Raw genomic sequence first — 11,642 nt, 5'->3', positions numbered from 1 at the left:
CTCCTCTATTTAGAGTGTATACTGATTCCAATGTAGACTTTCTAGCATCTTTGGAAATCATAATCAGTGATTTTTTTTTCTTTCTTCTCCAAATTTTCATACTACAGGGAAAAAAAAAGAACCTCTTTAATCCATCATATGAATTCTTTAAAATGAGTCATACTCGTGCAAACTTGAATTGGATGGAAATTGACACTAAGATCATGCAAACATAATGAGATTAGTTGTAATGTTTATGAACAGACACCTAGCCATTTATGTATTAGTTATGTTAACATTAAAAGTGGGGAAACCCCACTAACCAATTTTTCAAACGCAAAATCATTTATACGAGCTTGAATGTAAACAAGAAGTAAAAAAATTAGTTATTAAACCCTAAACCCTAAAACATGAATAAGAACTTGTTGTTCTTGTGTTTGAATCACCTTTAACCTATGTGAGTATTCCACTGCATGACACGCAGTATTGCATCAACGAATATCCTACTCTATACACATCTTCTAAAGGAGGAAATTATCTCTTACGCCCAAACCTGCAATTTAAAAATGAACAAGTAATCGTTAGTACATGATCAAGTTAAAAAAACCAATAACAATGATGATAAAATTAAATTAGTGAACTCAGAAGGCGAATGAAAATCTATATAGGCTATATGACTTAAGAGATTTACTATCTATAGATTTTTTCTTGTAAAGTGCAACTTTCCATTTTAAGTGCACTCTGTAAGCTATCCAATATTTTTGTAAATATCATGTGACCCCAATCGTAACTACAAAAATCCTCTCATCATTGATCAACCCTTACATGGTCTAGTCCATGTGTTGTCCAATTTTCTTTCCATCATCGCAAACTAGATGAAATAGATACCACCATCTTCATAGCATCCTCATAATTTTCAAACTGAAGATCCATCCTACAGTCAAATATAACTTCCTAAGCTTGAGAGCTATATTCTGCTGAAAATCAACTACGTGCCTTAGGCCTATATCTCAAATATGTGTGACTATATCAAACTTGTCACTGCCAAAAGAGACATTATTCCCAAATAACATAAACTAATGACGCCTTCCCTATCCTTCTAAACGTCACTCAATAAAATATAATGGCACAGGGGCCCATTCAAAACTAACTTCACAATCACAAAATGAACAAAGATAGATTGCCTAAACATGACAATTGTTTAGATGTTAAATTTTTCTTGATGTTCAAGACAGTCTTAGCTAAATGAGAACAAGTCAAATTAGACAAAAAGTAGTTTGAAGAGAAAAATTTAGATACCAATGTCATCTACCAAATAAACCAAAAAAACAAAAACATGTTTGACAACATATACAAAAAACAACATAACAAAATAGAAGCATTATGTATGACTGCCTTAATTCTCGGGAAAAACTCGTGATAATCTCAGTTTATGAAGATCTCGGGACTTCACACCAGGTGTCACTAGTCTGGGGTTTTCAATGTTATTCTATAAAAAATCTCTAGGGCATTCTCTATCCATATATACCCCAAGATTTTATACACAATGGTGCTAAAAACTCATAAGCCAACCAAATCTCGACATACCTTTAGCCAATCTCGATCAAAATCAATCGAGTTTCATGTGTGAAATGAATAGACATCTAGAAAATCATTGCTAGATACATGAACAAAATAAAAGTTTAAAAAAGACAACCCAACTTTATAGACCATAAATCTCATATATCTGTTGTAACTTTTAAATACCCCTAATATTCCATATTAAAACTAGAGTATCTAACTAAATACAAGAAGACTTCTACAAAACGAAGCTTAATATAGGGGATAACCGTTTGAAGGATATAAATAACAATGGAGAATATCTAATTTGAAAAGAAGACGAGGGAGAACTTGGGCAAAGTGAGGACCTCGAGTGATTTCCTTGAGATAAATAGTCTTTTCAAACATCGGTAATTTTGTTATTTCACATTATTTCATCATTTGAATTCTTAGTATTTAAAATAAAATTTCCATGACAATCTCGATTAGGGGTGTAAACGAATTGGGTTTGATTGGAGGACATTTTCACCTAACCCATATTTTCGGGTTGGTTGGGTTGGCAACCCGAATAATCCGAATAGTATTCCCAACCCAACCCTTAAAATATGGGTTGGGTTAGGTTGTCGGGTTGCCATCTCTAAGTATCAACCAATTTTTTTTTACCTCATTTTCTTCAATTAATAATAAAATTATATATATATATATATATATATATATAGGGATCTTTTAAAAAATATAACAAAGCGGTAAAATATTTACACTGTATAGAACAATTCCGAAAATAGAAAAAGTCTACAGGCTCATAATGAAAAATACCAAAAATGCTTCGTCAACCACGCCGTCAATAACGCGCCTAACATATTTGGTACACAATCGTTTAGATTTAGCTATTGTTTGGTACACGATCGTTTATATTTGACTATCCAAATCTAAACAATTTTTTTGAATATTCTCTGTAAAATGATCGTTTAATTTGGTTACACGGTCGTTTAGATTTGGTTACCCAAATCAAAACAAGTTTTTTTCAAGATTTTTGGTACAGGATCGTTTAGATTTGGCTAAACGATTTTTTTCAAGATTCTTTTGGTACACTATCATTTAGATTTGTCTACACAATTGTTTAGTTTTTTTACACCATCGTTTAGATTTTGCTACCCAAATCTAAACGATTTTTTTAAGATTCTTTGTGCACCATCGTTTAGATTTGGCTATTTCTTGTACACGATCGTTTAGATTTTCCTACCTAAATCTAAGCAACATTTTTTTCAAGTCGTTTATATTTAGTACATGATTGAACAACCAAATAACAGTTTGAAAAAAAAATAGATCTTTTATATTTGATATACGATCTTGAACCAAATAACAGTTTGGAAAAAAAATAAGAGGAAGAGAAGAAAGACGATGCAAAGAAAAAAAATCAAATCGCAAAGAAAGAGTAGAAGAAAGACGATAAAAGAGAAGGGCAAACCTAGAATATTTAAAAAAATAAAACTTCATGAGATTTGTTACACATGCCGTAAATAATTTAACGGTTTGTTATATTTAAAAACATTTCTCTCTCTCTCTCTCTCTATATATATATATATATCATTAATTTGGGTTAGGTTAGGTTGAACTAAATTTTTCAACCCCTAATCCGAGACCCAACCCCACCCTTATAATAAGGATTGGGTAGTCTGGGTTGTCGGTTATTCGGATTATTCTTACATCCCTAATCTCGATCGGGAAAGATTGAGAATAAGCAGTTTCATAAATAGTTTTAAAGCGTTTTATTTTGGTAGAGTGAAAATTTTAATTTAAAAAGGTTATAAGATAATTGCGTAAATAGCAAAATAGTAAATAACAAATTTAAAAATAGCAAGTCCCAGAAATCTTTTGATTTATAGAAAGCCGCCGACTACAGACTTTTTGACTTTTTTATACCCGATTATACTCCTTTATATAGAACAATTCATTTTTTACAGTTACGGTGTATTTGTAAACATACAACATTCTGTTTTGGTAAATCTTAACTAAACATGACATTTTCTTGTTGGAGAAGATTCCACCTAACATCCTCTAAAAATATGATTTTTGGATTCTTAATATTTAAATCGATTAATTAACAATTTAATTCTATAATTCATAACAGATATGTTTAATAACGATTTGATCCCAAATTTTAAATAATACCCCTAAAATAATAGAAAATATAAATTCAATAAGTTCAAATTCTTTATATTTCATAATATTTATCAAAATTTTATTAAATAATACATAATACATACTTTTGATAACAATTTGAATTTAGATTTTATATCATCCCCTAAAATCGTCAATTTGAATTCAAATCTTACATATTATCCCTTAAATAATGGCAAAAGATAAATTCTTTATAACAATTTGAATTTAAAATTTAAAATTTAAATTGTTATAATTTAAAATTTAACAACTTATATTCCAACATATTTATTAAAAATTTATTAAATAATATATAATCCAAATTTTTATTAAAAATTTGAATTTAAAATTTATTAATTAATTTTTTATAACAAATTTGAGAAAAATGTGCAAATTTAAAATTTGAAATTGGAATTTTATTAGTTTTGGTATTTTTTTTCATAACAACCATTTAGTTTGATATAGGAAAATATTTTATTAGTTTAAAAATTAATAAATTTGATTTAATCCAAAATGTTTCATTGATTTCTTTAAAAATATTTTTATGGTTAGTAAATGAATATATTTTATTAAACTACTTGAAAATATTTATTTGGAAAATATAAAGAAAGTATAAATTTAAATATATTTAATTTTTTCTATTTGTTTTTTAGTTTATTTGTTTTTTTTTTCTTAATTTAATAAAATTGATTTATTTCTTAAATCTGTCAGGTTTGATTGCGTTGATTTTCTATAGAGTTGCAGTGTATTTGTAGATACTACATGAAAATATTTAGATCCACAGTATTTGACAGAATGTATAGCATATGTTACTGACACAATTACATTGTAATTTATGCTTTTAAATAATGTGATAAACTATTCGTTCTATATCATGATCACATATTCAAATGTTAATATTTATTTGCTTATATAATCATATACTTTTTTAATCCAAAAAACTTAACATTAAGATGAATTTGTTACAAAATCAAGAATAAGAACGATTTCCTAAATAGTGTCATTGAATCATAATCACGTTTGTTTAAACTAACTAAACTTTATAATAACCAATAGAATTAAGATTTCCCAATATGTCGAGTATGAAGGATCTAATAAAAAAAAGATTTGGGACACACACAAAAAGGTAAAAAATTTGGTCATCAAGATATAGTATCATTCCTCTGGATATAGGATAATCCATCTATTCCAAATACAGTATTTGAATAGGTCAAAAAATGAGATAGGATATTGAAAATAGCACGAAAACTGTGTATTTTGCAAACAACATTCAAATTTGGTAAATCTTAACTAAATTTGCTGTTTTGTTGCTGGACAAGATTGCAACATCCTCCCCTATAATAATGGCAAATATATGTACAAGATTTTCAGGTTTATTATATTTTAAACAATTTATTAACAATTATTAAATAATACATAATATATATTTAATAACAATTTGAATTTTAATTTTCGATCCTCCCCTAAAATAATGTCAAATATAAATACAAAATTTTCAGTTTTTTTATATTTTAAACAATTTATTAAATAATACATAATATATATTTTTAATAATAATTTGAATTAAAATTTTAGAATTGTAATTATGCCTCAATGACATTTTTGCAATTATTTGAATCTTCTTCTTTTAGGTCTTATTTGAGAAAATAAAAGAAGGAGATTGAGAGAGAGGGGCACAATGAGAGGGAGAAAGTTTTTCTTGCAAACAAGAGAGGAGAAAACTGCAACCGACGGAGAGGAAGACATCAGAGTTTTAACGTAAGTGACGACAAGCTTTTTTTAGTAGCGTATGACGGCGTCTAACGTTTGTCGTGGGTTTGTGGTGGATTTTGACATTTCGATATTTGTTGGAGTCGGATTTAGTCGACTTCCATGGGTTTAGCCGCAGGCAAGAGGATAGAAGGTTCGAGTGGCGTTTTCGCAAGTTTCACGGTGAGTTTCGTCGTGGGAGTTCTATTTTTCTATTGTGGTTCTTCTTGGGGTTTGCGCTCGATTGTTCAAAATGTGAGTCTCCGATCAGAGGAACCAACAAGAAGGAAATCCTTTGATTTGCGCCAATGTAGGAAGACTTTGAAGAGTTTGAAAGAGACGAAGTTGGAAGTTAGCTCCAATTGTTTCTGCCTGAATGTTTGAATGCATGAACGCACACGATTTGAAGAATATATGAAACAGGTGTAGAAATTATGTAAAGCTTTGATAGTGATATGTGTTAATTGTGTGTTGGGAGTGATTTTAATTATAGGGTATTTGTGGTTTTTTGAATAATTATATTTAGGATTCAATTTTTTCATTTAGTAGTAGGTGCATTTAAGATATTGTTTTAGATTTTTTTTTCCATATTTCTTAATTTTGCTATATTATCGATTTAAATAAAATTTTGTCATTTATCCAAACTAAACCTCCTATTTTGCTATTATTTTTTAGATTATTTTGGATAAACACGTGTACACTTAGTAGAGTTCTAAAAAAACATGCTAGTTTTGAAGAGTGAAAAATTGAGTAGGTTATTTCTGAGAATTTCCGAAAATTGAGGGTTATTTAGTCAAATATGGGACATATGCTCCATTTTTCACTCTCCCAAAGAAGTTTGGAAGTTGGATCTTCTCGTTGTTGAGCATAGTGAGGAAGGTATTGTGGCCGCTTCTTCCACCATTCTCGAGGTTTGTTCTCTTCCCACTTTCAGCTTTTTGTTCTTATTATTGTGTTGTGTTTACTCATTCTTCACAGAAGTTGTCAATTTCCCGAATCTTTCTTCACCATATTACATTTCTCGCACTCATCAAAGTTTTGCTTCCTTCACTTTCATTTCGAAGACCTTGTTTCAACAAAGATTGCTTTTGCCTGAATCTGGATGTTGACGTTAAGTTACACACTATAATTTGCTTTCTTCGTTTCCTTTTTGTTGTTTTCTCTCCAAATTTGGTTTACATGTAAAATCTGATTGAATCACTGTGGTTTCTGACCATTTGTAGTAAGAATTTTGGTGACCCAACTCAAGTTAGGTTATCATCTTGGCTGTGTTTTTGCCCTAGAAGTCTCAGCTTGTGGGGGTTATGGAGGCAGGGGGGAATTCATTACCATCTGGGCCTGACGGTGTGAAGAGGAAGGTCTGCTATTTCTACGACCCTGAGGTTGGGAATTACTATTATGGGCAGGGTCACCCAATGAAGCCGCATCGCATCAGAATGACACATGCCCTTCTTGCCCATTATGGCTTACTCCAGCATATGCAGGTCTTCAAGCCTCTTCCTGCCAGAGACAAAGTCCTTTGCAGATTTCATGCTGATGATTATGTGGCGTTTCTTAAAAGCATTACCCCTGAAACGCAGCAAGACCAGCTGAGACAGCTTAAGCGCTTCAATGTCGGTGAGGACTGTCCTGTCTTTGATGGCCTCTATTCTTTTTGTCAAACTTATGCTGGTGGATCTGTTGGTGGTGCCGTTAAGTTAAACCACAAGGTTTGTGATATTGCTGTTAATTGGTCTGGTGGGCTACATCATGCGAAGAAATGCGAAGCTTCTGGGTTTTGTTATGTCAATGATATTGTTTTGGCGATACTGGAACTCCTTAAACATTATGAGGTTCGTGTAGTTACTGAAGTATTAACCATTAACTATTAGTTGCTGTTAGATTGTTCTTTCCAATCCACTCTGGGGTTTACTTAACTGTTAACTGATGTTAAATCTTTCATTGGTATAACCCTAAGGTCTTACCGGAAGTATGTACTTGTCTTGTGATATCATATCATATTAACGTTGTGTACCATTGATTAATGGTAACGAAACAAGATTTACAAATATTGTTTATGTAATCTTTAATCACCGTCGCTTCATGCAGCATGGTTTTGGTTTAAATACACTCATACTGGACATGGGATGTGATCTTGACAATTTGTGATTTTATTGTTCTTTGCATGCTGATCTTGTAATTTTGTAACTTCTTTATGTGCAGCGTGTTTTATATGTTGACATTGATATCCACCATGGAGATGGTGTTGAAGAGGCTTTTTATACAACCGACAGGGTCATGACTGTATCGTTCCACAAATTTGGAGATTACTTTCCTGGTACAGGAGATATAAGAGACATCGGTTATGGGAAAGGAAAGTACTACTCCCTTAATGTTCCTTTGGATGACGGAATTGATGATGAAAGCTATCATTTCTTGTTCAAACCTATAATGGGAAAAGTTATGGAAGTTTTTAAACCTGGTGCTGTTGTTCTCCAGTGTGGTGCTGACTCTCTTTCTGGCGATAGGCTAGGATGCTTTAACCTGTCAATAAAAGGTCATGCAGAGTGTGTTAGATATATGAGATCATTCAATGTGCCTCTATTACTGCTTGGTGGGGGTGGCTATACCATCCGTAACGTTGCTCGCTGCTGGTGCTACGAGGTATATATTTTGCTTTCATACAATAATTTTTGTATGAGCAAGTGTGGTTTCTTCTTGTTTCTCTTGTTACAAAGTTTTGGAAAGTAACCACTTGATCTTAATAGTTCTTAATTAGTGAGGCGAATGATATACTTTAAGATTTTTCTTGTGTTATATTGAGTAGGAAGGGCACTGGAATGGGAGCATCTTACTTGACTAATGTGTCTCAAGTCTTCAAAATTTATAGGTTTTCTTCAGTTTATATGACACCAGTGAACTCAATTTAAACAAATCTATATTCCAGAAAGATAGTGGTTGACTTCTTTTGTGAGCATATATGGAAGTTTCTGACCAGCAAGACATCAGACATTCCTTTCAATCGGTCACATTTCTGTGTTCCAAATTACAACAAAAAATTCATGTGGATAGAACTGATAAACTCTGTGATTCCATAACAGTAGTGCATTTTACAAATTTAATGGTGGGGCAATTAGATTTTCTACGAAGTTGCATTGTACCTGATGCTAGATCGTTATTCTAAGGTTCTTTCTCATATCTATATCATTTTTCTGACCTGCTGTTTGGCAATAAACTCTCATCTAATGCAGACAGGAGTTGCACTAGGGATGGAGGTTGATGATAAAATGCCACAACATGAATATTATGAGTATTTTGGCCCTGATTACACTCTGCATGTTGCTCCCAGTAATATGGAGAACAAAAATACACACCAAATGTTGGAAGAAATACAAGGAAAGCTGCTTGAATACCTTTCTAGGCTTCAGCATGCCCCCAGTGTTCAGTTTCAAGAAAGACCTCCTGATACTGAACTCCCAGAGGTAGGTTAACATGATATAATTTGTTTCATTAGTTTTGTTTATTAATTTTCTATTTTGCTATGTTGTAAAGTGCCCAGTTAGATGCACATAGAAGAGTTCTTATTGGTTGCACTGCAATGTAGATATGATTTTGGATCGTCCCCTTTTAAAATGAAATTATTCCTAGACTTGACCTCATATTTCGCAAGCTTCAACAACTTTGAAATTTTCTTTTTGATACAGATTATAACTCTCACATTTCCTTTTACTAGTCAATACAAAAATAGTAAAATGTCAGTCTATCTGTGATAGTTCACTATAGACCGCGATAGACCACTATCTGGGTTACATTAGACCCAAATAGTAGTCTTTGTCCAGCTTTGGTTTATGTTGTAATTGTCTGTCTTTGTTATTCCCTTGTATGGGCTTAGTTTTAGCCTTGGATTTTTATATTTCGGTTAGTTTGTTAGGATATGATGAGGGCTCTAAGGAGGTGTCAACCCAGTTGATATGCTTTGGTGCATCTCTGCTCGTGATTCTTGGGCTTATTTTCTTTTTGCACCTTGTATAATTCTCTTGTATTTGGAGCATTAGTCGCATTTCATTTTATTAACTAAGAGGTTCATTTCCATTAAAAAAAAAATAGACTTAGATAGAAGTACATTGCGGTCTATTGCAGACAGAAAGTAAAATTTTGCTATATTTGTAAATATTTTGGTTTATTTTACTATATTTTAAACAATCCTAATAAGTTATTACTGATTACTAATCCAAGGTTTAGTAATACTTCTCAAAAAGCCTTTGGAATTTGAATTTTTGAATTTAACCTGGAGGTGTTGGTTTGATGGTCACTTGGGCAAATAGATCCAATGTGTCTCGTTTTGCTTGTCTTCTAGCCACTGTGACAATAATTTGTCGAAAGACATAAATTACAAAACATGGGTTTAGTTTGATAAAATCTTATACTTGAGATGCAAATGTTGTTCCTTTTTCCATCTTTCTATTTGTTGTTTCTTAAGAAATTGGAACACATTTAATTTCGCAATCTACTTCATTTATCATGTCATTCATAATCCTCCAGGCAGAAGAAGATCAAGAGGATAGGGATGAGAGATGGGATCCAGACTCGGATATGGAAATTGATGAAGAGAGGTATTTCATTTTGTACTTGGTTTCTATTTTATTTTATCTTTTCAATCCTCAGGATCTTAACTTTTGCTTTCCACTTGCTTTTTGGACAGAAAACCCATCCAGGGCAGAGTTAAAAAAGAGACAGTTGAATCTGAAATCAAAGATCCGGTATGTTCTAATTGAATACAGTATGTCCAACTTTTGTTCATGCCCCATTAACCAATTCAAGCTACCATTCATGACTTTTTTCCAGCATGCTTTTCAATTCTTTATGGGCTCTAAATTTTTTTAGGAAGTGAATCTGGAGAGTGCCAGAGGTTCAGAAAAAACAGCAGCTGAGTCTACAAGCGCAAAGGTGAAAAATCTCTGAAAAGTGGAACCCATGAAATACTCTCTTTAAAGGTTTTGAAATAGGAAACTATCACTTCTCATTGAAATGATATGTCTAGAAAGTTTCCCCCTTGAGTTGCTTTCTGGAGACCCCTTGACATTAAAAGGAGTTTTCTTCTCTTGTACCTTTCCATAAGCTTTTATTCAAAATTCCTAAAGATTAGAAAGATGACATATCATCTTTAGTACTCACGTGTTTATATGTTTATTTTGCACTTGCAGGCTTTAGATATAGGCTCTCTCAAAATCGAAGAGTCAGGTGTAAAACTCGAAGAGACCAGCAAGCAGAATGACCAAATCTTCCCCTAGTCTTTTGAGAAAGGGTCGAGAAGGAGGGGATCAAACACAAGAACAACGGACTCCAAGTAAATAGAGGTGACTTTTGACATTCTTTGTTGCACAGATTTTTCAGACTTGGTGCTCCTGGTGTTAGAATGAGCCAGGTCGTAAAAGTCCTATCGTGCTGCAAGTATTCGTGTATAAAAATCTGGACTTGAGAAAGATTATCTTATTATTTAGACCAGGTATGAATGATTTGCTAAATGTTGTGGTGGTATCGGCAACCTTGACATGTTATTTGTACCAAGGTTTTCATGTAAATCACCACGAAAGAGAGTAGATGTTTCTGGAATCTGTAGGTTATGCGACTTGAGCTAATTTATTAATTTGTCATCGTTTAAATTTAACTCAGTTGACAACTGCCATTGATCAAAAGATTATAGCTTCGAATTATCATCTATATATGTAGGTGAACTTGGAAAAGCAGAGCAGCCATTAATTCTCATTTCAGGATGGGATGATTCATTCTCCATCAAAAATTTGCATAATTAAACATTAATCACTTACTTAGTATGTATAGTTCCTAATTATGGATTAATCTCTCAAGTATTCTTAAATTTTAAATATTTGATTGTTCTTGAAAGCTTTTAACAAATAGGGCGTGATTTGTTGAATGTTTAAAATCTTTCATTCATGAGACCTTTCCATTTTTTAATTGAAAATTTTCATTCAAATGCATGCCGTCTTTAACAATTTTACATTGTATGTGAAATTTGTAAATTAGTTATATTACCAATTTATTGAAGTGACCATAGAAATATTGATCTTATGTTATTTTTATTAATTGTTAAATTAGATTTCAATATGGAAATATAATTTTCGAACTTCAAGAAACCAAATAAAAAATAAGAGTTCTTTTTAGAGAGAGTTGTCACATAGTTAGAGTTTTCAACTATCCAAACCTTTGGCACTTGG

The 11,642-nt window shown here is 32.0% G+C and overlaps 1 protein-coding gene across 2 annotated transcripts; it reads left to right on the top strand.

Annotated features, from left to right (window-relative positions):
* The first annotated feature begins 6,199 nt into the window (after nt 1-6,199).
* On the top strand, nt 6,200-11,074 carry LOC103490434 (histone deacetylase 19). 2 transcript variants are annotated; one of them, XM_008449925.3, is made up of 8 exons: nt 6,200-6,338; nt 6,651-7,259; nt 7,630-8,070; nt 8,658-8,888; nt 9,949-10,019; nt 10,109-10,166; nt 10,291-10,353; nt 10,611-11,074. In XM_008449925.3, the coding sequence occupies exons 2-8, from the start codon at nt 6,732-6,734 to the stop codon at nt 10,695-10,697; spliced, it is 1,479 nt and encodes a 492-aa protein (XP_008448147.2). In that variant the 5' UTR covers nt 6,200-6,338; nt 6,651-6,731; the 3' UTR covers nt 10,698-11,074. The 2 variants fall into 2 exon arrangements, with proteins under 2 accessions (XP_008448147.2, XP_008448148.2); XM_008449926.3 differs by lacking the exon at nt 6,200-6,338 and adding an exon at nt 6,497-6,537.
* The last annotated feature ends 568 nt before the right edge of the window (nt 11,075-11,642 follow it).

Source organism: Cucumis melo, chromosome 11, assembly GCF_025177605.1.
Source record: "Cucumis melo cultivar AY chromosome 11, USDA_Cmelo_AY_1.0, whole genome shotgun sequence".
Classification (NCBI taxonomy): Eukaryota; Viridiplantae; Streptophyta; class Magnoliopsida; order Cucurbitales; family Cucurbitaceae; genus Cucumis; species Cucumis melo.
This window is presented reverse-complemented; position numbering and strand designations above follow the sequence as displayed.

What these genes read in the sequence shown, in the direction of transcription:
- LOC103490434 (XM_008449925.3), top strand. Translation starts at nt 6,732, where the DNA reads ATGGAGGCAGGGGGGAATTCATTACCATCTGGGCCTGACGGTGTGAAG. An exon ending in AATCTGAAATCAAAGATCCG is followed by an intron (nt 10,167 to 10,290) that starts GTATGTTCTAAT and finishes AAATTTTTTTAG; the next exon opens with GAAGTGAATCTGGAGAGTGC. An exon ending in CTGAGTCTACAAGCGCAAAG is followed by an intron (nt 10,354 to 10,610) that starts GTGAAAAATCTC and finishes TTGCACTTGCAG; the next exon opens with GCTTTAGATATAGGCTCTCT.